Here is a 26,676-nt window from a genome sequence, read left to right as displayed (position 1 = left end):
ACCAGGGCAGGACCTTCACAGTGAATGGCAGGGCCATGGGGGAGTGTTGTAGAGCAGAGAGATCTAGGAGTGCAGGTGCATAGTTCCTTAAAAGTGGTGTCACAGGTAGATAGGGTGGCTTTCAGTACATTAGCCTTCATTAGTCAAGAGTATTGAGTAAGGAGGTTGAGATGTTATGTTACAGTTGTACAAGACGATGGTTCACTTTCGCTCACCCTGCTATAGGAAGGATGATGCTAAACTGGAAAGAGTGCAGTGAAAATATATAGAAAGGAACTGCAGATGCTGGTGTTTACTGAAGATAGACACAAAGTGCTGGAGTAACTCAGCAAAGGTATCACAAACTGCTGGAGTAACTCAGCAGGTCAGGCAGCATCTAGGAGAGAGGGAATGGGTGACGGTTTCGGGTCGAGACCCTTCATCAGTCCGAAGAAGGGTCTCGACCCGAAACGTCACCCATTCCCTCTCTCCTAGATGCTGCCTGGCCTGCTGAGTTACTCCAGCATTTTGTGATACCTTCGATTTGTACCAGCACCTGCAGTTATTTTCCTACGGAGTAACTCAGCAGGGCGATGTTTTGGGATAGAGTCATAGATTGATACAGTGTGGAAACAGGCCCTTTGGTCCAACTCGCCCACATCGGCCAACAATGTCCCAGCTACCCTAGCCCCACTTGCCTGCACTTGGTCTATAACCCCTCTCAGTCTGAGTCTGAAGAAAGGTTCCCACTCGAAATATCACCCATCCTTTTTCTCAAGATTGCAGAGAAGATTTACGTGGATGTTGCCAGGACCTGAGGGTCTGAGCTATAGGGAGAGGATGGCAGGCTAGGACTTTAGTCCTTAGAGCGCAGGAGGCTGAGGGGTTAATTTCCCTATTAACACATTTATGATCATGCATACATTTAGTTTCAGGTAAGGTACAGTTTAGGACTGCGTCATTGAAAACCCCCCAATGTCAGGTGGGCCTCGGCATTTCAAATTCTTTCAGGACCTTTTTTGAGTTTGAGTTGAGTTTAGTTTATTGTCACATGTGCTGAGGTACAGTGAAAACATTTTGTTGCGTGCTAACCAGTCAGCAGAAAGACAAAACGTGATTACAATCGAGCTATCCGCAGGGTACAAATACATGATGAAGTGAATAATGTGAATGATGTTTAGTGCCGGAAAAAGTCCAGTAAAGTCTGATCAAAGATACTCTGAGGGTCTTCAATGAGGTAGGTAGTAGCTCAAGTCTAAGTCTCTCTATTTGTTGGTAGGATGGTTTAGTTGCCTGATAACAGCTGGGAAGAAACTGTCCCTGAATCTGGACGTGTACCTTTTCAAACATCACAAGGCCAAGTTGGATACAGACAGCACTCTTGTTGAAGTGAAGTTGTAGTTTTGATTGTGGGTAGACACAAAATGCTGGAGTAACGCAGCGGGTCATGCAGCGTTTCTGGAGAGAAGGAATGGGTGACGTCTCGGGTCAAGACCCTTCTTCAGACTGATGTCAGGGGAGGGGACGGGACAAAGATAGGATGGAGTTGGAGACAGGAAGACTGGTGGGAGAACTGGGAAGGGGGGGGGGGGGGGATAGAGAAGGGAAGCAGAGACTATCTGAAATGAGAGAAGTCAATGTTCATACCACTGGGGTGTAAACTACCCAAGCGAAATATGAGGTGCTGTTCCTCCAATTTGCGCTGGGCCTCACTCTGGCAATGGAGGAGGCTCAGATCTGAAAGGTCAGATTGGGAATGGGAGGGGGAGTTGAAATGTGGAGCCACCGGGAGATCAGGTTGGTTAAGACGGACTGAGCGGAGGTGTTCACCGAAACGATCGCTGAACCTGCGCTTGGTCTCGCCGATGTAGAGAAGTGGGGAAGGCTTCTCGGCCCCCTTTTTTTCCGTTGCTTTAGAAAGTTAACGGTGACGAGTGACAATGTCCCTCTGTTACAGGAAGTGATGCGTGGTTCGGACCATGATGCAATGCTGCAGTTGGCCAATCTCGTGGAAGGGAAATACATTTTTCACCTGACAGTCACTGATGCAAAGGGCAAGTCGGATACAGACAGCATCCTCGTTAAAGTGAGGCCTGGTAAGATGCCCCCGCGGAGTTCCTGCGGGCTATTTCTCAAATGCCATCTAAACATTGTGGAACACAGCCTTAGAGTGGCTGCCTTACAGCCCCAGAGACCCGGGTTCGATCCTGACCATGGGTGCTTGTCTGTATGGAGTTTGTTCGTTCTCCCCATGACCTGCGTGGGTTTTCTCCGGGTGCTCCGGTTTCCTCCCACACTCCAAAGAAATACAGGTTTGTAGGTTAAATGGCTTGGTAATTTGTCCCTAGTGTGTGTAGGGATCGCGGGTCGGCGTGGACTCGGTGGGTCGAAGGGCCTGTTTCCGTGCTGTATCTCTAAACTAAACTAAACTAAAAAATTGTCCTCTACATAGTAACTTGTACATAAGCCCTGAACTAAAGTTGTTAATCTGTATCCCCCCATGTCACTGTCCAGTGACACCTATTAAATGTTTTACAAGAAACTTAAGTTCAGTTTAGTTTAGTTTAGAGATACATTGCGGAAACAGGCCCTTCAGCCCACCAATTCCGCGCTGATCAGCAATCCCCGCACACTAGCACTATCCTACACTAGGGACAATAGGTGCAGGAGGAGGCCATTCGGCCCTTCGAGCCAGCACCGCCATTCAATGTGATCATGGCTGATCATTCTCAATCAGTACCCCGTTCCTGCCTTCTCCCCCTGACTCCGCTATCCTTAAGAGTTCTATCTAGCTCTCTCTTGAATGCATTCAGAGAATTGGCCTCCACTGCCTTCTGAGGCAGAGAATTCCACAGATTTACAACACTCTGACTGAAAAAGGTTTTCCTCATCTCCGTTCTAAATGGCCTACCCCTTACTCTTAAACTGTGGCCCCTGGTACTGGACTCCCCCAACATTGGGAACATGTTTCCTGCCTCTAACGTGTTCAACCCCTTAATAATCTTATACGTTTCGATAAGATCCCCTCTCATCCTTCTAAATTCCAGTGTATACAAGCCTAGTCGCTCCAGTCTTTCAACATACGACAGTCCCGCCATTCCGGGAATTAACCTAGTAAACCTACGCTACACGCCCTCAATAGCAAGAATATCCTTCCTCAAATTTGGAGGCCAAAACTGCACACAGTACTCCAGGTGCAGTCTCACTAGGGCCCTGTACAACTGCAGAAGGACATTTTTGCTCCTATACTCAACTCCTCTTGTTATGAAGGCAATCTTTACCGAAGCCAATTAACCTACAAACCTGTACGCCTTTGGAGTGTGGGAGGAAACTGGAGCACACGGGGGGAATCCCACGTGGTCACGGGGAGAACGTACAAACTCCGTACAGACAGCACCCGCAGTCAGGATCGAACCCAGGACTCTGGCGCTGTAAGCAGCAATACCACTGCACCACCACGCAGTCCAACGTTATGGGGTCATAGACAAAAGAAATTACATAAATGTGTTTGTAACATGAAAACCGGGCCATTTAGAATAAACTTTGTGGAACTGCTTCCATTGGAAAATATATATTTGAAAATTCCAGTAAATCTCTGTGTTCTCCTGCTAAGGTGATCATTTCACTACACATTTATGTGTATGTGACAAATAAACGACTATTGACTATTGACTATTGACTATCTCCATACGGATGGTGCCGTACAATGGCTGTCTCGCCAACTGCCTGTCTTGTCCCTATCTGTTTTTTTTAGTCTGTAGTTAAATGTTGTTTTAGTGCATCTTTAGTTTTGTATTATGTGGGGGGTGAGGGAATTTTTTTTTTAATCACTTTTCTCGACGGAGATGCGACTTTTTCCTTATCGTATCTCCGTCTGCACTGCGGCCTAACATCGTGGAGTTGGCGGCCTCTTGCTGGGGATCGACTTTGGGAGCTCCAACCGCGGGAGCCTGCGGATTTAACATCTCCGAGCTGGCGGTCCCTTTGCCAGGGATCGTCCTCGGAGGCTCGAACCGCGGGAGCCTGCGAACTTTAATTTTGTGGAGCTCGCGGTCCCTGGTTAGGGACCGGTTTCAGGAACTCCAAGCCGCAGGTGTTTCGACCGCCCCGATCGCAGGGAGTACAGCAGGCAGTGAAGAAAGCCAATGGAATAACAAGAGGAGTTGAGTATAGGAGCAAAGAGGTCCTTCTGCAGTTGTACAGGGCCCTAGTGAGACCACACCTGGAATACTGTGTGCAGTTTTGGTCTCCAAATTTGAGGAAGGATATTCTTGCTATTGAGGGCGTGCAGCGTAGGTTTACTAGGTTAATTCCCGGAATGGCGGGACTGTCATATGTTGAAAGACTGGAGCGACTAGGCTTGTATGCACTGGAATTTAGAAGGATGAGAGGGGATCTTATCGAAACATATGAAATTATTAAGGGGTTGGACACGTTAGAGGCAGGAAACATGTTCCCAATGTTGGGGGAGTCCAGAACCAGGGGCCACAGTTTAAGAATAAGGGGTAGGGCATTTAGAACGGAGATGAGGAAAACCTTTTTCAGTCAGAGAGTTGTGAATCTGTGGAATTCACTGCCTCAGAAGGCAGTGGAGGCCAGTTCTCTGAATGCATTCAAGAGAGAGCTAGAGAGAGCTCTTCAGGATAGCGGAGTCAGGGGGTATGGGGAGAAGGCAGGAACGGGGTACTGATTGAAAATGATCAGCCATGATCACATTGAATGGCGGTGCTGGCTCGAAGGGCCGAATGCCCCACTCCTGCACCTAGTGTCTATTGATCATGGGAGCTTCGATCACTGGCCGCAGGAACTTAAATCGCCCCGACTGTGGGTGGTTCGACTCCCCCGACCGCGGGAGAAAAAGGAGGAAAGAAGATAAGACTTTATTGCCGTCCATCACAGTGAGGAATGTGGAGGAACTGCTGTGATGGATGTTTATGTTAAATTTATATGTGGTTGCATGATTTGTTGCTTTTTTGGTATGACTGTATGGCAACTCAAAATCCTCGTATGATTTACATACTTGTTTTGTTTTCATACTTGGCTAATAAAATCAATTACAATTAATGTGGAAGTGTGGAGATAGACAATAGACAATAGACAATAGACAATAGGTGCAGGAGTAGGCCATTCAGCCCTTCGAGCCAGCACCGCCATTCAATGCGATCATGGCTGATCACTCAATCAGTACCCCGTTCCTGCCTTCTCCCCATACCCCCTCACTCCGCTATCCTCAAGAGCTCTATCCAGCTCTCTCTTGAAAGCATCCAACGAACTGGCCTCCACTGCCTTCTGAGGCAGAGAATTCCACACCTTCACCACCCTCTGACTGAAAAAGTTCTTCCTCATCTCCGTTCTAAATGGCCTACCCCTTATATAATGAAAAGTAGACACAAAATGCTGGAGTAACTCAGCGGGTCAGGCAGCATCTCTGGAGAGAAGGAATGGGTGACGTTTCGGGTTGAGACCCTTCTTCAGACTGATGTCAGGGGAAGGGTCGGGACAAAGATAGGATGTACAATGAGTTTTGTGTTATGCTTTAGAAACACGGAATAAATTTGCCATTCCATCCATCTATTTTTTAAACGAATAGGTTATACTCCCAAATTTGAAAGATTCGGTGCAGAAAGGAATTTTTTTAATTCACCTTAATTCCTTGTCAAGTCGAGTCAAGCCAAAGATTGTCTGCAGATGTATTCATGAGCAGTGAATCCGAATGACTGTTGGCACATCAATTTCCCTCCCGGGATAAATAAAGTTCTATCGTATCGTATCGTATCGTATCGTATCGTATCGTATCGTATCGTATCGTATCGTATCGTATCGTATCGTATCGTATCGCTCTTTGAGTGGGCCCGACTGAGGCGGTGTTAGTTTGGTAATGTGGCACTGTCATATGTTGAAAGACTGGAGCGACTAGGCTTGTATACACTGGAATTTAGAAGGATGAGAGGGGATCTTATCGAAACGTATAAGATTATTAAGGGGTTGGACACGTTAGAGGCAGGAAACATGTTCCCAATGTTGGGGGAGTCCAGAACCAGGGGCCACAGTTTAAGAATAAGGCGTAGGTCTTTTAGAACTGAGATGTGGAAAAACTTTTTCAGTCAGAGAGTTGTAAATCTGTGGAATTCTCTGCCTCAGAAGGCAGTGGAGGCCAATTTTCTGAATGCATTCAAAAGAGAGCTAGATAGAGCTCTTAAGGTTAGCGGAGTCAGGGGGTATGGGGAGAAGGCAGGAACGGGGTACTGATTGAGAATGGTCAGCCATGATCACATTGAATGGCGGTGCTGGCTCGAAGGGCCGAACGGCCTCCTCCTGCACCTATTGCCTATTGTTAATATCCTGAGAACATGGTCCTTGGCAAGTGGGTAATTCTTCAATAATACTGAATAATATGAAGTTGAATTAGATTTGCACAGAGTTCTGAAATGTTGCGGTGAAGAGTAGAAGGTTGAAGAGTGAATATACAGTATTCTACAGGTAAGTTTAAAGAAAACTTAATTCTGTTAATTCAAATTAATTCTAAATCCGGGTGCTCCGGTTTCCTCCCACACTCCAAAGGTGTACAGGTTTGTCGGTTAATTAGCTTCGTTAGAATTGTAACTTGTCCCTAATGTGTAGGACGAGTCTTAGTGTACGGGGGTGATCGCTGATTGGCGCAGGCTCGTTGGGACGAAGGGCCTGTTTCCACGCTGTATCTCTAAAGTTTAAATAAGCTGCCATGTTTCATGGTGAACAACACATTTTGACCTCTTGCTGGAGGAACTCAGCGGGTCAGGCAGAAGAGTCCGGACCCGAATCAAACCATCGCCTGTCCACTCCCTCCCTAGATGCTGCCTGACCCGCTGAGTAACTCCAGTGATTTGTGTTTTGCTCAAGATATCAGCATCTGTAGTTCCTAGTGTCTCTACGTTTTGATCTCTAGTTCCTTTGTGTGGAAGCTAAACCTGGTGTCTGATCTGTAGATTCCAGGATGGATGACTTGGTGGAGTTGGTTCTCCATATCGAAGTGAGCAGACTGACTGAGCAACAGAAGGAAACGCTGGTGCGGCAACTGGCCGTGATACTGGGCGTCCAAGATGAAGACATCAAAGTCCAGAAGATTCAGGCGCATTCTGATTCCAGGTCAGTGAACCAGGCCTTTGGGAGTTGGCTGAAAGTTTCTGAAAACATATCGAGCGTATACTTGGTGGATGTTTCATTCTTTAAGATCCTGTCACACTTAGGCGATTTTTTAGGCGACTGCAGGCGACTGTCAAAGTCGTAGCAGATCGCCGAAATGTTCTTTTACCCTACGACAATGACCACGACAATGACCACGACAATGACCACGACAATGACCACGACAATGCCGAGTCAGGTCCATACAAGTTACTTTTTATGTGAAACTAGCACCCGACTAAGAGATTACACCGTCTTCGGAAACATCGCAAAATCTCCCACGCTTACCTGACCGTCAAACTGCCGCCTCCAATCTTCCTGTCAAATGTCCTGACGGTAAATAAATTGGTTAAACAAAACTATCTTCTGGTATCTTCAAATGCCTTTTCTTAATTTAATATTACGTGCTTCTAAATGTATCTGCGACAACCTAGCAAACCTGGGGACAGCATGCGACAGCGCCCACAATAAGCTACGATACCTGGCGACAAGCCAGCTGTCGGAGAGAAATTTCTATCTGGAAAATATTTCCGCGACGTGCCGAGATCCATTACGATTCATTGAAGACTCCTCACGTTCAGCGACAGCCTAGTCGCCGGCAGTCACCTTAAAATCGCCTAAGTGGGACAGGCCCTTTATTTCCAGACTGTGGGCAGACTGGCAGAGCTGGTACTTGTTTCCATTGATGGACGCAAAATGCTGGAGTAATTCAGCGGGTCAGTCGGCATCTCTGGAGAAAAGGAGCAGTTGGCGTTTTGGGTCAAGACCCTTCTTCAGACTTGTTTCCGTGGTCCTGGGTTGTCGGTCATCTTAGTGGGAAATTGAATTTGTCTCGATAATGTAATGGTACAGACGCAAGTGTAGGTAAAGACACCAAGTTTTCTTCCTACTTTACAATACAATACAATACAATACAATATATCTTTATTGTCATTGTACTGGGGTACAACGAGATTGGGAATGCGCCTCCCATACGATGCAATAATTTAATTAGCTAGTCAGTATTAATTTAAACAACCCAATGAAACAAATTAGAAACAGTTTTAAAACGGAATAAAGTGCAAGTAGATCTGTGCCGGATCACTGTGCGATGTGACCATCCGGCTCAGCAGGACCGGTTCATAGCAGCTATGGCCCTGGGGATGAAGCTGTTCCTGAGTCTGGAGGTGCGGGCGTAGAAGGCCTTTACTTTGTGACCCACTTTATATTTGGTGAACGGAGAACTAAAGATTTTAGTGTTAACCAGAACAGTTAACTCTTACACTTGCAATCGGCCCCTGATGAATGTAATCCTGAAAACAAGGTATTTTCAACATTTTTTAAAGCAAATTCAGGTTATAAAGATGCTACGGTGTGATTTAGCACTGGATCACTGGAGCCATTAGCACAATATCTGTCACGCAAGAGATGCACTTTATTTCATCAGTTCATAAGGTCTAGGAGCAGAATTAGTTCATTCGACCCATCAATCCCCCTCCGCCATTCAACCATGGATGATCTATCTCTCCCTCTTAACCCCATTCTCCTGCCTTCTCTCCATAACCCTTGACACCCGTACTTATCAAGAACCTGCCAATCTCCGCCTTAAAAATAAATTTCATCAGGTACATTCCCTTTCTGAGGCAGTGTGGGTTGTCAGCTAGTCTTTTGTTTGGATTATTGAACACATTTTGGTTTCAAAATGAAGCAGGGTGACTATGATTTGCTGCAAGCAATGATTGTGTTTTATTCTCTATATCTTATAAGCTTTGTATGTAGCACGGCAGTTGGCTTTTTTATTTGCCTTTTTTATTTGCACCTGATTTTCTGTATTGGAGATACCAGCGGTTTATGGATGGAAGTCTATGAGCGGAAGTGGCGGCGCCTAACGGCTGCGGCTCGCTAGCAGTCTGTTCGTCTTTTTTCCTTTTTTTTTGTTGTGTGTCGGTGTTGGGATGGTTTTTGTATTTTTTTTGGTTGTGTATGTGTGGGGGGTGGTGGTGTGGGTGGGGGGGTGGTGGGGGGGGGGTGGGGGAAGCTTTTCTCTTCCTCACGGCGCGGGGTGCGGCTCGGCTGCGGGGCCTAACATCGCCCGGTGCGGCTCGGCCGCTGGACTTAACAGTGCCCGGTGCGGCTTGGCCGCTGGACTTTACATCGCCCGGTGCGGCTTGGCCGCTGGACTTAACAGTGCCCGGTGCGGCTCGGCCGCTGGACTTTTCATCGCCCGGTGCGGCTCGGCCGCGGGACTTTTCATCGCCCGGTGCGGCTCGGCCGCTGGACTTTACATCGCCCGGTGCGGCTTGGCCGCTGGACTTAACAGTGCCCGGTGCGGCTCGGCCGCGGGACTTTTCATCGCCCGGTGCGGCTTGGCCGCGGGACTTTACATCGCTGGTGCGGCTCAGCCACGGGACTTTTCATCGCCCGGTGCGGCTTGGCCGCAGGACTTTACATCGCTGGTGCGGCTCAGCCGCGGGACTGTTCATCGCCCGGTGCGGCTCGGCCGCGGGACTTTTCATCGCCCGGTGCGGCTTGGCCGCGGGACTTTACATCGCTGGTGCGGCTCAGCCGCGGGACTTTTCATCGCCTGGTGCGGCTTGGCCGCGGGACTTTACATCGCTGGTGCGGCTCGGCCGCTGGACTTGACAGTGCCCGGTGCAGCTCGGCTGCGGGGCCTAACATCGCCCGGTGCGGCTCGGCCGCGGGACTTTTCATCGCCCGGTGCGGCTTGGCCGCGGGACTTTACATCGCTGGTGCGGCTCAGCCGCGGGACTTTTCATCGCCCGGTGCGGCTTGGCCGCAGGACTTTACATCGCTGGTGCGGCTCAGCCGCGGGACTTTTCATCGCCCGGTGCGGCTTGGCCGCTGGACTTTACATCGCTGGTGCGGCTCAGCCGCGGGACTTTTCATCGCCCGGTGCGGCTCGGCCGCGGGACTTTTCATCGCCCGGTGCGGCTTGGCCGCGGGACTTTACATCGCTGGTGCGGCTCAGCCGCGGGACTTTTCATCGCCCGGTGCGGCTTGGCCGCGGGACTTTACATCGCTGGTGCGGCTCGGCCGCTGGACTTGACAGTGCCCGGTGCAGCTCGGCTGCGGGGCCTAACATCGCCCGGTGCGGCTCGGCCGTGGGACTTTACATCGCCCGGTGCAGCTCGGCCGCGGGACTTTTCATCGCTGGTGCGGCTCGGCCGCGGGACTTAACATCGCCCGGTGCGGCTCGGCCACGGGACTTAGCTGCGCAAGGCTTAGTCGCGGGACCTTTCATCGCCCGGCTCGGCCGCGAGACGTTTCAGCACCCGGTGCGATTCGGCCGCGGGGACTTCCACCCCCTTGCGGGGACTGTGTGGGTCGGTCGGGGACGAGCTGTCTGTCCGTGGGCGTGGGGAAGAGAGTGGAAGTTTTGTTGCCTCCATCACAGTGAGGGGGTGTTTGGAGTCACTGTGATGGACGTTTGTGTTGGGGTTATGTGTCTTGTGTTCTTTTTTTGTATGACTGCTATGTAGTTTCGTTCGGTACCTCGGTACCGAATGACAAATAAAGCTCTGTTATACTGTTATCTGTTATAATCCCAGGTTGATTGTGATTAATGTAGCTGACTGCCAAGATGCAGACAACGCCAAAGTCAAACACTTTTCACCAACAAATGGGGCAGCCCCAGTGGTGGGAGTGCAGGAGAAGTCACAGATAGGACAGGTTTGGAGTGATATGGACCAAACGCAGGCAGGTGGGACTAGTGTAGTTGGGACATGTTGGCTGGTTTGGGCAAGTTGGGCTGAAGGGCCTGTTTCTACGCTGTATCATCTGAGCTGTTCAATGCTGTATCACTCCATGATTATAAGTCATCGTGGTATGAGAGGTCCATCTCCTTCCCAATGGCAACCCATTGATAGACAATAGACAATAAACAATAGGTGCAGGAGGAGGCCATTGAATGGCGGTGCTGGCTCGAAGGGCCGAATGGCCTCCTCCTGCCTATTTTCTATTGGCAACTGTTGGCTTTGGGGATTCAGTGTTGAACTTCCATTACTATTAAGGATGGCAGAAAATGGAAAACTAGATTGCAGGCACATCCCAACTTGTTATTGGTATGGGAGGCAGTCTATTCCTCAGATTGTCCTGACTCCGTGAAAACTCTCTTGGAAATAATTTATTATGCATTGTTCTCATTTAAAATAGTCTAATGACATTTACCGTGGTAATTAAATTGTTTTGTTTTAAATTATGAAATTCTATCTATCCAATAATAACCCCCAACAGTCTGAAGAAGGGTCTTGACCCGAAACGTCACCCAGTCATATTCTCCAGAGCTGCTGCCTGACCCGCTGAGTTACTCCAGCACTTAGTGTCCTTTTGTGTAAACCAGCATCTGCAGTTCCTTGCTTCTACAACTTGCAGTTATAGTTGCAACACACACAGCTGTTTAATGACGTGCAGGAAGGAACTGCAGATGCTGGTTTAAACCGAAGATAGCCATCAAAAAACTGGAGTAACTCAGCGGGACAGGCAGCATCTCTGGAGAGAAGGAATGGAGTTGGCTGCGCCGAACGGCTGCGGCTCTCTGGCAGTCTGTTTGTCTTTTTTCCTTATTTTTTGTTTGTGTGTCGGTGTTGGGATGGTTTTTGTTTCTGTTTTTGGCTGTGTATGTGTGGGGGGGGGGGGGGGTGGGTGTGTGGGGGTGGGGCGGGGGAAACCTTTCTTTTATTAGGTCTCTTCCCGGGGCGCAGCTCGGCCGCGGGGCCTTCCATCGCCCGCGGGGCCTTCCATCGCCCGGCGCGGCTCGGCCGCTGGACTTAACATCGCCGGTGCGGCTCGGCCGCTGGACTTAACATCGCCGGTGCGGCTCGGCTGCGGGACGTTTCATTGCCCGGTGCGGCTCGGCTGCGGGACTTAACATCGCCGGCGCGGCTCGGCCGCGGGACGTTTCAGTGCCCGGTGCGGCTCGGCCGCGGGACTTAACATCGCCGGCGCGGCTCGGCCGCGGGACGTTTCAGTGCCCGGCACGGCTCGGCTGCGGGACGTTTCAGTGCCCGGTGCGGCTCGGCCGCGGGACGTTTCAGTGCCCGGTGCGGCTCGGCCGCGGGACGTTTCAGTGCCCAGTGCGGCTCGGCCGCTGGACTTAACATCGCCCGGTGCGGCCGCTGGACGTTTCAGTGCCCGCTGCGGCTCGGCCGCGGGTCCTTCCATACCCTTGCGGGGGCTGTGCGTGTCGGTTGCCTCGGTAGGGGTCGAGCTGTCTGTCCGTGGGTGCGGGGGGAGGAGAGGGGAAGTTTTGTTGCCTCCATCACAGTGAGGGGGTGTTTGGAGTCACTGTGATGGATGTTTGTGTTGGGGTCGGGTGTCCTGTGTTCTTTTCTTTTTTGCTGTGTCTTGTGACTGCTGAAATTTCGTTCGGTGTTTGTGCCGAGTGACAATAAAGTTTTGTTATGTTATGGGTCGAGACCCTTCTTCAGACTGAAGGTCACGGGAAAGGGAAACGAGAGATATAAACGATGATGTAGAGAGACGTAGAACAACGAATGAAAGATGTGCACAAAAGGCTAGCGATGATAATGGAAACAGTCCATTGTTAGCTGTTTGTTGGGTGAGAGAGAGAAGCTGGTACAACTTGGTTGGGGGAGGGATGCGCACCATCGTCTATATCTCTCGTTTCCCTTTCCCGTGACTTTCAGTCTGAAGAAGGGTCTCGACCCGAGACGTCGCCCGTTCCTTCTCTCCTGAGATGCTGCCTGTCGCTCTGAGTTACTCCAGCTGTTTGTGTCTATCCGCTGTTTAATGATGGCTTTTGTATCTTCTGTCCTGCAGCACAGTGTTAACTTTCTACGTGCAGGGCAGGTGGCCAGGCAGTGTACGTAAAGGGGCGGATGTGGTCGGGAGTTTGCAGAAACGGCTCATGGGAGAGAAGGTGGACCTCCTGGTTTTTAAGGCCTTGAGAATAGATACAGTTGGTGAGTTACAAGGTCAATACGTTGTCTTGCTTGAGTGTTGATTTGTCCAAAGTCAAATTTGTCCAATTTATATAAGAAACATGGAAAATAGGTGCAGGAGTAGGCCATTCGGCCCTTCACGGTGAATGGTGGTGCTGGCTCGAAGGGCCGAATGGCCTACTCCTGTACCTATTGTCTATTGTCTATGCCCCCTGTACTTTCAGCATGAAGTAGGGTTCCGAGCCGAAACATCACCCATTCTCCGGAGATGCTGCCCGACCCGCTGAGTTGCTCCAGCATTTTGTGTCCATACATAGGTTCGGGTTAAGATTTTTTTTGTGTTGCGTTCCCATGGTTAAGCCCATTGTTGAAATGCTGCTTTGTAAAAAATTTGTAAATCATTATAACTCTGTCCTCCTGCCAATGAAGGCATTGAATCGGTGTTTTCTTGGCTGAGATTGTACCAAGTTTCCATCGCATAGACTTATGAATTCTAATCATTATATTAAAACAATGCCATAACTCAATCTCCTTTTTAAAGTATTCATTACCTGCATTCTTTAAATATTTTGTGGCCTGTACAAATATATTTGTTTTGTATTACATACATTTCCAAAATGGATGGTGCGTATCCACAGGTTGGTTTATCGTGATAGAAACGTAGAAACATAGAAAATAGGTGCAGGAGGAGGCCATTTGGCCCTTCAAGCCAGCACCGCCATTCATTGTGATCATGGCTGATCATCCACAATCAGTAACCTGTGCCTGCCTTCTCCCCATATCCCTTGATTTCACTAGCCCCTAGAGCTCTATCTAACTCTCTTTTAAATTCATCCAGTGAATTGGCCTCGACTGCCTTCTGTGGCAGAGAATTCCACAAATTCACAGCTCTCTGGGTGAAAAAGTTTCTTCTCAACTCACTGTTTTAAATGGCCTCCCCTTTATTCTTAGACTGTGGCCCCTGGATCTGGACTTCTGATAAATAGTGATATCGCAAGAAATAAAAATTGAAATCAGATAGCACAATAACTAGTGTTGTTCAGAGACAGGGCCCCATGGCATCTTTACAAGGCTTTGCTGATGGAGATCAAGAGGCACTTAGCCAGTCTGTACAATGCGACCATATGGACAAGGCAGGCAGGTACTATCGTAACGTTTAAGAGACATTTGGCCAGGTACACGGATAGGATGGGATTAGAGGGTTACAATAGACAATAGGTGCAGGAGGAGGCCATTCGGCCCTTTGAACCAGCACCGCCATTCAATGTGATCATGGCTGATCATTCTCAATCAGTACCCCCGTTCCTGCCTTCTCCCCATACCCCCTGACTCCGCTATCCTGAAGAGCTCTATCTAGCTCTCTCTTGAATGCATTTAGAGAATTGGCCTCCACTGCCTTCTGAGGCAGAGAATTCCACAGATTCACAACTCTCTGACTGAAAAAGTTTTTCCTCATCTACGTTCTAAATGGCCTACCCCTTATTCTTAAACTGTGGCCCCTTGTTCTGGACTCCCCCAACATTGGGAACATGTTTCCTGCCTCTAACGTGTCCAACCCCTTAATAATCTTAGGTATTTATTCACAAAATGCTGCAGTAACTCAGCAGGTCAGGCATAATAATCTTATACGTTTCGATAAGATCTCCTCTCATCCTTCTAAATTCCAGTGTATACAAGCCGAGTCGGGCCAGACGTGGGCAGGTGGGACTTGTGTGAATGGGGCATGTTGGTCAGCGTGGGCATGTTGGGCCAGAGGGCCCATTTCCAAGTTGATTCTCTCTCCCTCCCTGGTTATCTTGCACTCACTCCCTCCTGGGGCCCCAAGGCAGTCGTGGCTCATTGCTGAGCTACTTGTGTTGCGTGCCCTGGTGAATCTTTAAGCATAAATTTCTGAAATCACGTTTGATGAGAGTTGTCCAGTGTTATTGTCCAGCACGTCTGAAGCTTCTCACTGTACCACGGGACAATAAACGACACTATTCGCTATGTGCTGTCTTTTACAGTCTGCTCCCTGAAGTGCTCAGGCCACGGCCACTGTGATCCATTCACCAAGCGTTGTGCCTGCCACCTGTTCTGGACAGAGAATCCGATGTGGCATTACTTGTATGAGGGTGAAAGCAACTGCGGTGAGTAAATTTGTGCTTGGAACGTGTTGGATGAAATAAAGTCAGTGTGATGTATTCAAGGGAGAGTTAGATACAGCTCTTAGGGCTAAGGGAATCAAGGGGTATGGGGGGGGGGGGGGGGGGAATCAAGGGTTATGGGGAGAAAGCAGGAACGGGGTATCGATTCTGGATCATCGGCCATCGGCGGTGCTGGCTCGAAGGGCCGTGTGGCCTACTCCTGCACATATGTTTCTGTTTCTATGATGAGCCAGCGAGATAAGAGTATTTAATTTTGGCTGCTGAACATGGGTTGTAGATTTTCATCCTCACTGGCTGGCCATTGTTCTGATGGGCTAGTTCACACACTGTGTTCTAGCAACAGTAATAAAACTCAAAATCTTCCCTGTGAGCTCATGCTGTGAGCATGAACACCTTCCTCTTTCAGCTTTATGTTATGCTGCAGAGAATGACGCTGTGAGCCAAAAGCTAGATTGGAAATGACGGGGTAAATGGCCTGTCAAGTCACAGCTGGAGGTAACATTGCTGTGAATGCCTTCAGGCCCCTTGATTTAAATTCATTTATTAATTATTTTTTTAGAGATACAGCGCAGAAACAGGCCCTTTGGCCCGCGCCGCCCAGCGACCCCCGCACATTAACACTATCCTACACCCACTAAGGACAATTAAAAAAAAAAACATTTGCCCAGCCAATTTACCTACAAACCTGTGCGTCTTTGGAGTGTGGGAGGAAACTGAAGATCTCGGAGAAAACCCACGCAGGTCACGGGTAGAACGTACAAACTCCGTACAGAACAGCACCCGTAGTCAGGATCGAACCTGCATTCGCTGTAAGGCAGCAACTCTACCGCTGCGCCACCGTGCCTTGGGGAGACTCTTGAATCCATACACCAAGAGACACGCAAAACCAATGTAAAGAAGCCCACCTCCGTACAAACGAGCTACCATTGTCCTCTCGAGCATTTGTCCCATCTGTGGAATCCACACTGTCCGCTCACCAGTCACTTCAGAACTAGAGTAGAATCATTTCTCCTCGATCCTGAGTGCATGCCCAAAGAGCACAAGAGGTGGTCTCTGAACAGTGAGAGATGTAGGTTCACGTGCAGCACCAGAGTTTAGTTTAGAGATGCAGCGCCCTCTAAACTAGGCCCTTCGGCCCACCGGGTCCGCGCCGACCAGCGATCCCCGCACACTAACACTATCCCACACGCACTAGAGACAATTTACATTTACACCAAGCCAATTAACCTACAAACCTGTACGTCTTTGGAGTGTGGGAGGAAACCGAAGATCTCGGAGAAAACCCACGCAGGTCACGGGGAGAACGTACAAACTCCGTAAAGACAGCACCCGTAGTCGGGATCGAACCCGGGTCTCCGGCGCTGCAAGCTCTGTAAGGCAACAACTCTACCGCTGCGCCACCGTGCCGCCAGAGATTCGAGGATGACTCTCAGCTAACTGCACTGGTGCAGTGACAATGGGGCTGCATTGTTGGGAGTGGTGTCACCTGAATATGTTTAGTTTAGGTTGTCGTCACGTGTATAATTCAAATGCTGTTGTAAACCTTGTTACTTTGTTCACAGAGTGGAACATATTATACGTCATTCTGTCAGTGATTCTAGCAATCGTCATAATTGGAGGAATTTGCTGGGCCTGTAATTGTTGCTGCAAGAGGTATGAGTAAATGTACACCTCCTCCCGCCTTTCTAGATCTGAGTCCCGCCTGGACTACACCTCCTCCTACCCTGCCACTCGATAAGACGCGAGCACCTACTCTCAATTCTTCCATCTCCGGCATATCTGCTCCCAGACGAGGGTTTCCAGTCTAAAACATCCGATATCTCTCGTTTCTTTAGTAAGCGTGGCTACCCCCTGCTGTCACAAGCAGATGCCTTACGTGCGTCTCCTCTGTGTCCCCTAGTTCTGTTCTCTCTCTCTCTCTCTCTCCGTCCCCCACAGATGGAACAAGGATAGACCGGTCCCTCGGCTTTCACCCCACCAGCCTCCGCATCCAACGTCTTATTTCACCAACGCTTCTGCCACCTCCAATCACATCTTCCCATCCCCACCCATTTCTGCCTTCCACGGAGACCGCTTTCTCTGGTCCACTCATCTCTTCCCACCCAAACCAACCCTTCCTCTGGTCCTTTCTCCTACTGCCTTCCACGCATCCACCCAAGGACTCCAACAGTCCTTCCAGGTGAGACAAGAGGTTCGTGTGCACCTCCTCTACTGCATTTGGTGTTCCCGATGTGGCCTCCTATAGATTGATGAGAATAAGTATAAACCAGGGCGACTGTTTCGTTGAACATGCGCTTGGTCTGCCAAGGCCTGCTGGATCTCCCAGTTTCCAACCATTTTAACTCCCTTTCCAATACTTGCCATTCTGTCCTGGGTTTCCTCCATTGCCAGAGTGAGGCCACAAGCAAACTGGAGGAACAGCACCGCATATTTTGTATAGGTGGCTTACAACCCAACTGTATGAACATTGAAGGTTTTTAATTCACAAAATGCTGGAGTAACTCAGCAGGTCAGGCAGCATCTCGGGAGAGAAGGAATGGGTGACGTTTCGGGTCGAGACCCTTCTTCAGACTGATGTCAGGGGGCGGGACAAAGGAAGGATATAGGTGGAGACAGGAAGATAGAGGGAGATCTGGGAAGGAGGAGGGGAAGAGAGGGACAGAGGAACTATCTAAAGTTGGAGAAGTCGATGTTCATACCACTGGGCTGCAAACTGCCCAGGCGAAATATGAGGTGCTGTTCCTCCAATTTCCGGTGGGCCTCACTATGGCACTGGAGGAGGCCCATGACAGAAAGGTCAGACTGGGAAAGGGAGGGGGAGTTGAAGTGCTCGGCCACCGGGTGATCAGTTTGGTCAATGCGGACCGAGCGCAGGTGTTGAGCGAAGCGATCGCCGAGCCTGCGCTTGGTTTCGCCGATGTATGAACATTGAATTCTCTAATTTTAGGTAACTGACCTACAAGCGATCCCCCATCCCCCATTTCCCTGAGTTCTACCTGTATTCTAACCCTTTCTCCCCTTTGACCTACTTGTCCCTCTTCCAGCCTGATCTCACACCTTTAGTCTTTTCATTTCTGACCTTTGTCCAACTATCAAAACCCCTTGAATCCACCTGTCACTTGCCAGGCTTTGTTTTGCCCCTCTTCTCTTCCAGCTTTCTTCCCAACCCCCCTCCCCCCCTCCCCACCCCCCACTACAATCAGTCTAAGGGATCCTGACCCCAAAAGTCACCCATCCATGTTCTCATGTTGCCTGACCTGCTGAGTTACTCCAGCACTTTGCCTTTTTGTTGTTGTTGTTGTAAACCAGCATCTGCAATTCCTTGCGTCTAAATAATTTGCATATCTTTTGGTAGAAATTGTACAGAAACAACTAACTAGGTTATCCACTTTGGTGGTAAGAATAGGAAGGCAGAGTATTATTTGAATGGTGTCAAGTTAGGAAAAGGGGACGTACCACGAGATCTTGGTGTCCTAGTGCATCAGTCACTGAAAGGAAGCATGCAGGTACAGCAGGCAGTGAAGAAAGCCAATGGAATGTTGGCCTTCATAACAAGAGGAGTTGAGTATAGGAGCAAAGAGGTCCTTCTGCAGTTGTACAGAGCCCTAGTGAGACCGCACCTGGAGTACTGTGTGCAGTTTTGGTCTCCAAATTTGAGGAAGGATATTCTTGCTATTGAGGGCGTGCAGCGCAGGTTTACTAGGTTAATTCCCGGAATGGCGGGACTGTGATATGATGAAAGACTGGGGCGTTTAGGCTTGTATACACTGGAATTTAGATGGATGAGAGGAGATCTTATCGAAACGTATAAGATCTTAAGGATAGCGGAGTCGGGGTATGGGGAGAAGGCAGGAACGGGGTACTGATTGAGAATGATCAGCCATGATCACATTGAATGGCGGCGCTGGCTCGAAGGGCCGAATGGCATCCTCCTGCACCTATTGTCTATTGTCTATTGTCTAACGCGTTATTTTAACGCCTAAGTCCTCCTGGACATAAACTGAACTTGAATTTTTGTTTTTAAACAGAAAGAGGACGAAAGTAAGGAAGAAAACCAAATACACCATCTTGGATGATATGGATGATGATGATGAAGAAAGAATGGCGTTGAGGCCTAAATATGGTTAGTGGTTTGGTGTATAGATACAAAGAGGTTGACAGATAATGTGAGTAATTCATAAGAACAATGTGGAAGTGGGTTCCAGTTTGTTGTTGGTGGAGGACACAATTGACACATGCATTGACAGGCAGCATCTCTGGAGAGAAGGAATGGGTGACATTTTGGGTCGAGACCCTTCTTCAGACTTTTTAGGGAAAAGGGAAATGAGAAATATAGACGATGATGTAGAGAGATAAAGAACAATATGCAAAATATGCAAAAGATATGCAAAATAGTACCGATGATAAAGGAAACAGGCCATTGTTGGGCGAAAACGAGAAGCTGGTGTGACTTGGGTGGGGGAGGGATGGATAACAATGGCCTGTTTTCTTTATAATCTTTTTTTTTTTGTTGCATATCTTTCATTCATAGTTGCTCTCTGGTGATTTAGTTGCCTGATAACAACTGGGCTAGAAACTGTCCCTGAATCTGGAGGTGTGCGTTTTCACACTTCTGTATCTTTTGCTTGATGGGAGAGGGGAGAATAGGGAGTGGCCGGGGTGCAACTCATCCCTGATTATGTTGCTGGCCTTGCCGAGGCAGCGTGAGGAAAAATGGAGTCAATAGAAGCCCAGTGGCTCACTTCAGATAGCTCTGGCATTCCTTCTCTCTCTATCCCTCCCCCACCCAGGTCGCACGCACTAGCTTCTCATTTTCACTCGACAGCTTACATAGGTTTCAAGTTCAGTTTCATAGAAAATAGATGCAGGAGGAGGCCATTTGACCCTTTGAGCCAGCACCGCCATTCATTGTGATCATGGCTGATCGTCCACAATCAGTAACCTGTGCCTGCCTTTTCCCCATATCCCTTGATAGGGGGAGAAGTATAAGAAAATAACTGCAGATGCTGGTACAAATCGATTTAATCACAAAATGCTGGAGTAACTCAGCATCTCGGGAGAGAAGGAATGGGTGACGTTTCGGGTCGAGACCCTTCTTCAGACTGAAGAAGGGTCTCGACCCGAAACGTCACCCATGGGGAAGGCAGGAACGGGGTACTGATTGAGAATAATCAGCCATGATCACATTGAATGGTGGTGCTGGCTCGAAGGGCCGAATGGCCTCCTCCTGCACCTATTGTCTATTGACCAGCGATCCCCGTACACTAGCACTATCCTACACACTCGGGACAGTTTACAATTTTTATACCAAAGCCAATTAACCTACAAACCTGTACATCTTTGGAGTGTGGAAGGAAATGGAGCACCCGGGGAAAACCCAAGCGGTCACGGGGGAGAACGTGCAAACTCCATACTGTCAGGACCCGTCATCAAGAACAAACCCGGGTCTCTGGCGCTGCAAGGCGGCAACTCTACCGCTGCGCCACCAATTATTATGTTGCTGGCTGTCACCCCACGACAATATTTCAATGGTTATGAGCTGCTTTCATGATGTCTTGTAAAGTTATGTATAAGAATGAGAGATAGATGTGTTTAGAAACATAGAAAATAGGTGCAGGAGTAGGCCATTCGGCCCTTCGAGCCTGCACCGCCATTCAATATGATCACGGCTGATCATCCAACTCAGTAACCCGTACCTGCCTTCTCTCTATACCCCCTGATCCCTTTAGCCACAAGGGCCACATCTAACTCCCTCTTAAATATAGCCAATGAACTGGCCTCAACTACCTTCTGTGGCAGAGAATTCCACAGATTCACCACTCTCTGTGTGAAAAAATACTTTCTCATCTCGGTCCTAAAAGACTTCCCCCTTATCCTTAAACTGTGACCCCTTGTTCTGGACCTCCCCAACATCGGGAACAATCTTCCTGCATCTAGCCTGTCCAACCCCTTAAGAATTTTGTAAGTTTCTATAAGATCCCCCCTCAATCTTCTAAAAGAAGATTGGTCCAAATGTTTGCACCAATTCCTAAAAATGAGCCACAATGCCTATTGACTTTGCTCTGACTTTCTGCTCCAGGTGTGAAACACAGAAGCACAGAACATAATTCGAGTCTCATGGTATCGGAATCAGAGTTTGAGAGTGATCAGAACACGCTGTTCAGCAGAGAGACCGTCGAGAAGGAGAACTGTAAAGCTGGTATGAATGGCTCACTGAAAAATGGAGGCCCTTTCCATTATCATCCCAAGAACAGATAAATCTGTGGAGGCAGACGGCTTATTGGTGAACGTTTTACGCAGCTGGGCAAACAAGAGTTTAAAAAAAAAACTCAAGTGGATGATTCTGAAGACATTTTGAAGCATTGCTCAAATTGCAGAATCCTGGTGTACTCTGGAAGAGACTAACAAAAGGTCTGAAGGAACGATTGTGCATCCTTGCTGAAGCCATCCTTGCAGCAGAAGGGCTCGTCAGCTAGTATCCCAGGACAATGCTATTATTTTAGCTTCCTGTTGATTTGATCCAAGCAGCTTCTATTTATTCTGTGTGAGAACGAGATGCAGATGCTGGTTTATGCCGAAGATAGACACCAAATGCTGGAGTAACTCAGCGGGACAGGCTAGCATCTCTGGAGAAAAGGAATAGGTGACGTTTCAGCTCGAGACCCCTTCATCAGGCTAAGAGCCAGGGAAGGGGATCAGGTCTCGACCCGAAAACGTCACCTATTCTATTTCTCCACAGATGCTGCCCGACCGGCTGAGTTACTCCAGCTTTTTTGCGTCTATCGTTTGTTAATGCTGTGTGTACTCATGCGAAGTAAGAAACAGCTGCAAAAAAAAGGGGATGTAATAGGAAGGGACTACAGATGCTGGTTTAAACCGAAGATAGACACAAAATGCTGGAGTAACTCAGCGGGGCAGGCAGCATCTCTGAAGAGAAGGAATGGGTGACGTTTCGGGTCGAGACCTTCGACCCGAAACGTCACCCATTCCTTCTATCCAGAGATGCTGCCTGTCCCGCTGCGTTACTCCAGCATTTTGTGTCTATCTTCGGCAAAAAAATGCTTTCACTCTTTACACAGAAATCCAATTTGGTAATGGACACGTTTCGGGACGTCTCGACCCGAAACGTCACCCATTCCTTCTCTCCTGAGATGCTGCCTGACCTGCTGAGTTACTCCAGCATTTTGTGAATACCTTCGATTTGTACCAGCATCTGCAGTTATTTTCTTATACTTAGCAATATATAAAGTGAGTTTGAACAGAAATCTTGAGGTATTTAATATGAGTGGCAAAAATTAAATGGTTCATTTCCATTTTAAAAGGAGATGGATGCAGTTCAATCACCTCATTCTTTGTGCTATATTACACTTCTCAATGCAATACTGTACAGGAATTTGGCTCTAGCTACAATAAGCTGTGCAAAACCTACAAGCAAAATTCCAGTGATAAAGAACAGGTCACCAGTTGAACAGACCAGCACACAGATAAGAAGCTAAAAGTCAAATTATCACAAAGAATTTGTGGTGCAAATGGAAACATCCTTTAATTGTTAAAATTGAGGCTGGAGATCTTCGGTTTCCTCCCACACTCCAAAGAGCTACAGGTATGTAGGTTAATTGGCTTGGTAAATGTAAAAATTGTCCCTCGTGGGTGTAGGATAGTGTTAATGTGTGGGGATCGCTGGTCGGCACAGACCCAATGGGCCGAAAGGAACAGTTTCTGTGCTGTATCTCTAAACTAAACGTACTTTTAGTTTATTCACAAAGTGCTGGAGTAACTCAGCGGGACAGGCAGCATCTCAGGAGAGAAGGAATGGGTGACGTTTCGGGTCGAGACCCTTCTTCAGACTTTAGTTTAGTTTAGTGGTACTTTTAATTCCATTAGAAATAGGAGCTGAATTGGGAGCTGAGGGGCGGCGCAGTGGCGCAGCGGTAGAGTTGCTGCCTTACAGTGCTTGAGACCTGGGTCCGATCCAGACTACGGGTGCTGTCTGTAGTTCTGGACTCCCCCAACATTGGGAACATGTTTCCTGCCTCTAACGTGTCCAACCCCTTAATAATCTTATACATTTCGATAAGATCCCCTCTCATCCTTCTAAATTCCAGTGTATACAAGCCTAGTCGCTCCAGTCTTTCAACATATCTTCCAGTGGACAGCCAGAGCCTCTTCCCCCAGTATCGGTAGGTCAAAGACTAGATTGTATAAGGTGAGGGTGGGAAAGTTTGAAGGAGATGTGCTGGGCAAGTTTTTTTTAAAATGTAGAGAGCGCTGGGTGCCTGGAGTGTGCTGCCAGGGGTGGGGATGGAGGCAGAAATGATAGTGGTACTTGAGGCTTGTGGATAGGCACAGTGATATACAGAGAGGTATAAATCACATGGAGGCAGAGGACATTAGTTTAACTGGCATCATGTTCGGCACAGACATTGAAAGGCCTGTTCCTTTGCTGTACTGTTCCATCCCAAGGAGAGATCTGTAGCTTTGGTAAATTTAACACAACATGCTTAAAATGTCCTTCATTTCCAGCAGATAGCCCGGATCAATGGTAGTAAGCATCAATTAAAGGATCCCAGAACAAAAATGTCCACCCTCAAGGTAATGTGATAAAAGAAAATAATGTAATTTACAGTGAATACTAACATGTTGGTCTCAAACCTGACCTGTTTTTGCTTCTGTACAAACAGCTGCTAATAAATTTACAAGTTCTTCAGACTTAACTCGTGTGCCATTGTAATTTTATTTGCTACTTTGGAAGGACTCCATACATAACTATTCTAATGGGTACTAATTGTGGATGATCAGCCACGATCACATTGAATGGCAGTGCTGGCTCGAAGGGCCGAATGGGCTACTCCTGCACCTATTGACACAACGTGCTGGAGTAACTCAGTGGGTCAGGCAGCATTTCTGGAGAAAAGGAATAGGTGATGTTTCTGGTCGAGGCCCTTCTTAAGACCCTTTAACGTTTGCCACTTTAGGGAAAGTTTATCACAGAAAAGTTGCACTGTGAATCTAGCTCTTAAGAGCTTTTCTATTGCAAAGTCATTATTTTGTGGAACAACTCAGAATCAATGCAAAGCACCTGTTGTCAAATCATGGTCAGACACAATACATCGAGTTGCTGAAACAAACACAGCGAAAAAAGTGGTGTTTCTTTATCCTTTAATCTCCTGAACTTTGTTTTCTGTTTAATCCAGTAGTGGACCACCTTTCTAGAATGTGAGAATTGCATTCCAGCATTCACCAAGGAATAGAAAGTTACTGTTCTAAAATCAGATTTATGTTTGCACAAAGTATGCTATTTACATTAAATTTTTATGCCAAGCAACAAAAATGCCTTCAATGTTTTAAGTACAACCATAATTTAATAAGGTCAATGAATATTTAGAACTTTCATAAGAAACATTTGCAGTTAATTTGACTTATCAATAAAGTAACAATGACTATTCTTTTAAAACATTTAGCTATTTGGCACCTAAGAACTTTGAATTCAATGTACAAATAAAAAGCATGATAGCACATTGCACATTTTTTTGTAAAAGTGACCAGATGTCAAAACTGGGTTTTAAACAATACAAACAGTTAATGGCTAATTTAACCAATTATCATAAATCACAGTGTTACTAAACGACTCAAACATTTAAGATACAAAGTTTTCCCTACAAATCATCCACATGATCTGAAAGTGCTAAAGTGCCATGTTATTGATAAATCTAGTGTGTTACGGACAATGGATAGATTTTCTGTAGTAAGGGTTGATGAATTGACTGATTTAATAACTATTGACACGCCATTCACATTTCTCCAACTGCTTAACTTTATAAACCGCCAAAACACACATACTTGATTTCCAAGAAATCATCAACCCCATATTTGGAGCCTTCTCTCCCAAGTCCGGATTGTTTAACTCCACCAAATGGTGCCTCTGGGGTGGATAGCAGCCCTTCATTAATTCCGACTATGCCGACTTCCAGCTGTTCAGCAACTCTCCAAATCTGAGCAATGTCCCCAGAGTAAAAATAACCTGGAAGAGAAGCAGAACATGAAAATCTTTGAAAAGCAGAGCAAAAAAAGTTTGAGAAACTCATTTCTACTAAATCCTACACCGTCACTGCTTTTAGCTCAGTCATACAAATCAAAAAACTTCACAGTTAACCCATCAGTGTGGGTAATGCTGGTAATTAGAATGATTGAGTCTCACAGCGTGGAAATAGGCCCTTCGGCCCAATTTGCCCACATCGGCCAACATGTCCCATCTACACTAGTAGATTGGCTAGAAGCCAGGGCGACACGGTGGCGCAGCGGTAGAGTTGCTGCCTTACAGCGAATGCAGCGCCGGAGACTCGGGTTCGATCCTGACTACGGGTGCCGTCTGTACGGAGTTTGTACGTTCTCCCCGTGACCTTCGTGGGTTTTCTCCGAGATCTTCGGTTTCCGCCCACACTCCAAATACGTACAGGTATGTAGGTTAATTGACTGAGTAAATGTAAAAATTGTCCCTAATGTGTGTAGGATAGTGTTAATGTGCGGGGATCGCTGGGCGGTGCGGACCCGGTGGGCCGAAGGGCCTGTTTCCGCGCTGTATCTCTAAATCTAAAAAAAACCTAAAAATTCGTCATGTGGTGTTTTGAGAGCCAAGAAACTAGTTACACTTACTTGCCCACTCTTTCCTTACAATCCTGTAAAAGAATCTGCTTCACATTTTCAGGGAGAATGTGTCTGATCATGATTTTGATAGTATCTCCTGCCTGCATTTGACCCATATCCCTCCAAACCTGTTCGATCCATGTACCTGTCTAAATGTTTCTTAACTGTTGCGATAGTGCCTGCCTCAACTACCTCCTCTGGCAGCTCGTTCCACACACCCATCACCCTTTGTGTGAAAAAGTTACCCCTCAGGTTCCGATTAAATCTTTTCCTCCTCTCACCTTAAACCAATGTTTTCGATTTCCCGACTCTGGGCAAGAGACTGTGTGTCTACCCAATCTATTCCTCTCAATTGGCAAACATTTTATTGTTAGAATTGTAAGCAAGCAGCTTTTTTCTTGGTTTTAAATTTTATTCGTTTTTTTTGCATGGTTTTTAATTACAGTGAATATCAGAATCTTAGTGAAATGTACTCACCAGCCAGACCAACATTAGCAGCGTTAGCGATGGCAATGGCTTCTTCCTCAGTTCGAAACCTGCAGTTGAAAATTTACAGGATCATAAATCTCATTAGAGGAAGCTATTTGTCCTGTGGTGTTTTGAGAGCTAAGAACCCAGTTACACTTGCCCACTCTTTCCTTACAATCCTGTAATCTGCTTCCTTCACGTTTTCAGGGAGAATGTGTCTGATTTTGATACCAAGCTGGTTCACTTCTGAGTAGGAATGAACTGCAGATGCTGGTTTAAACCGAAGACACAAAAAGCTGCTGGCCTTGCCGAGGCAGTGCGAGGTACAAATGGAGTCAATGGAGGTTGGTTTGTGTGAATGGTCTGGGCTACGTCCACAA

At 47.6% G+C, this 26,676-nt stretch overlaps 2 protein-coding genes across 3 annotated transcripts in view; one reads left to right on the top strand and one right to left on the bottom strand.

Moving 5' to 3' along the window:
* LOC144602190 (dyslexia-associated protein KIAA0319-like) overlaps positions 1–22,095 on the top strand; it is an 88,922-nt gene extending 66,827 nt beyond the window's left edge. For both annotated transcript variants that reach the window (XM_078414943.1, XM_078414933.1), the window contains exons 15-21: positions 1,937–2,075; positions 6,945–7,104; positions 12,919–13,061; positions 15,044–15,166; positions 16,747–16,837; positions 19,213–19,307; positions 21,264–22,095. In XM_078414943.1, coding sequence (XP_078271069.1) covers positions 1,937–2,075; positions 6,945–7,104; positions 12,919–13,061; positions 15,044–15,166; positions 16,747–16,837; positions 19,213–19,307; positions 21,264–21,442 — 930 coding nt within the window. In that variant the 3' untranslated portion in view covers positions 21,443–22,095. The remainder of the gene's footprint in view (positions 1–1,936; positions 2,076–6,944; positions 7,105–12,918; positions 13,062–15,043; positions 15,167–16,746; positions 16,838–19,212; positions 19,308–21,263) is intronic.
* Positions 22,096–24,526: 2,431 nt separating this feature from the next.
* Positions 24,527–26,676, bottom strand: part of aldh5a1 (aldehyde dehydrogenase 5 family, member A1 (succinate-semialdehyde dehydrogenase)) — a 28,229-nt gene continuing 26,079 nt past the window's right edge. The window contains exons 9-10 of the mRNA XM_078414919.1: positions 26,306–26,364; positions 24,527–25,205 (exon numbers count right to left, since the gene is read on the bottom strand). Of these exons, the coding sequence (XP_078271045.1) occupies positions 25,000–25,205; positions 26,306–26,364 (265 nt within the window). The 3' untranslated portion in view covers positions 24,527–24,999. The remainder of the gene's footprint in view (positions 25,206–26,305; positions 26,365–26,676) is intronic.

This window comes from Rhinoraja longicauda, chromosome 2 (assembly GCF_053455715.1).
Source record: "Rhinoraja longicauda isolate Sanriku21f chromosome 2, sRhiLon1.1, whole genome shotgun sequence".
Taxonomy (NCBI): Eukaryota; Metazoa; Chordata; class Chondrichthyes; order Rajiformes; family Arhynchobatidae; genus Rhinoraja; species Rhinoraja longicauda.
The sequence above is the reverse complement of the archived record's forward strand: the minus strand, read 5'-3'. Positions and strand labels throughout refer to the sequence as shown.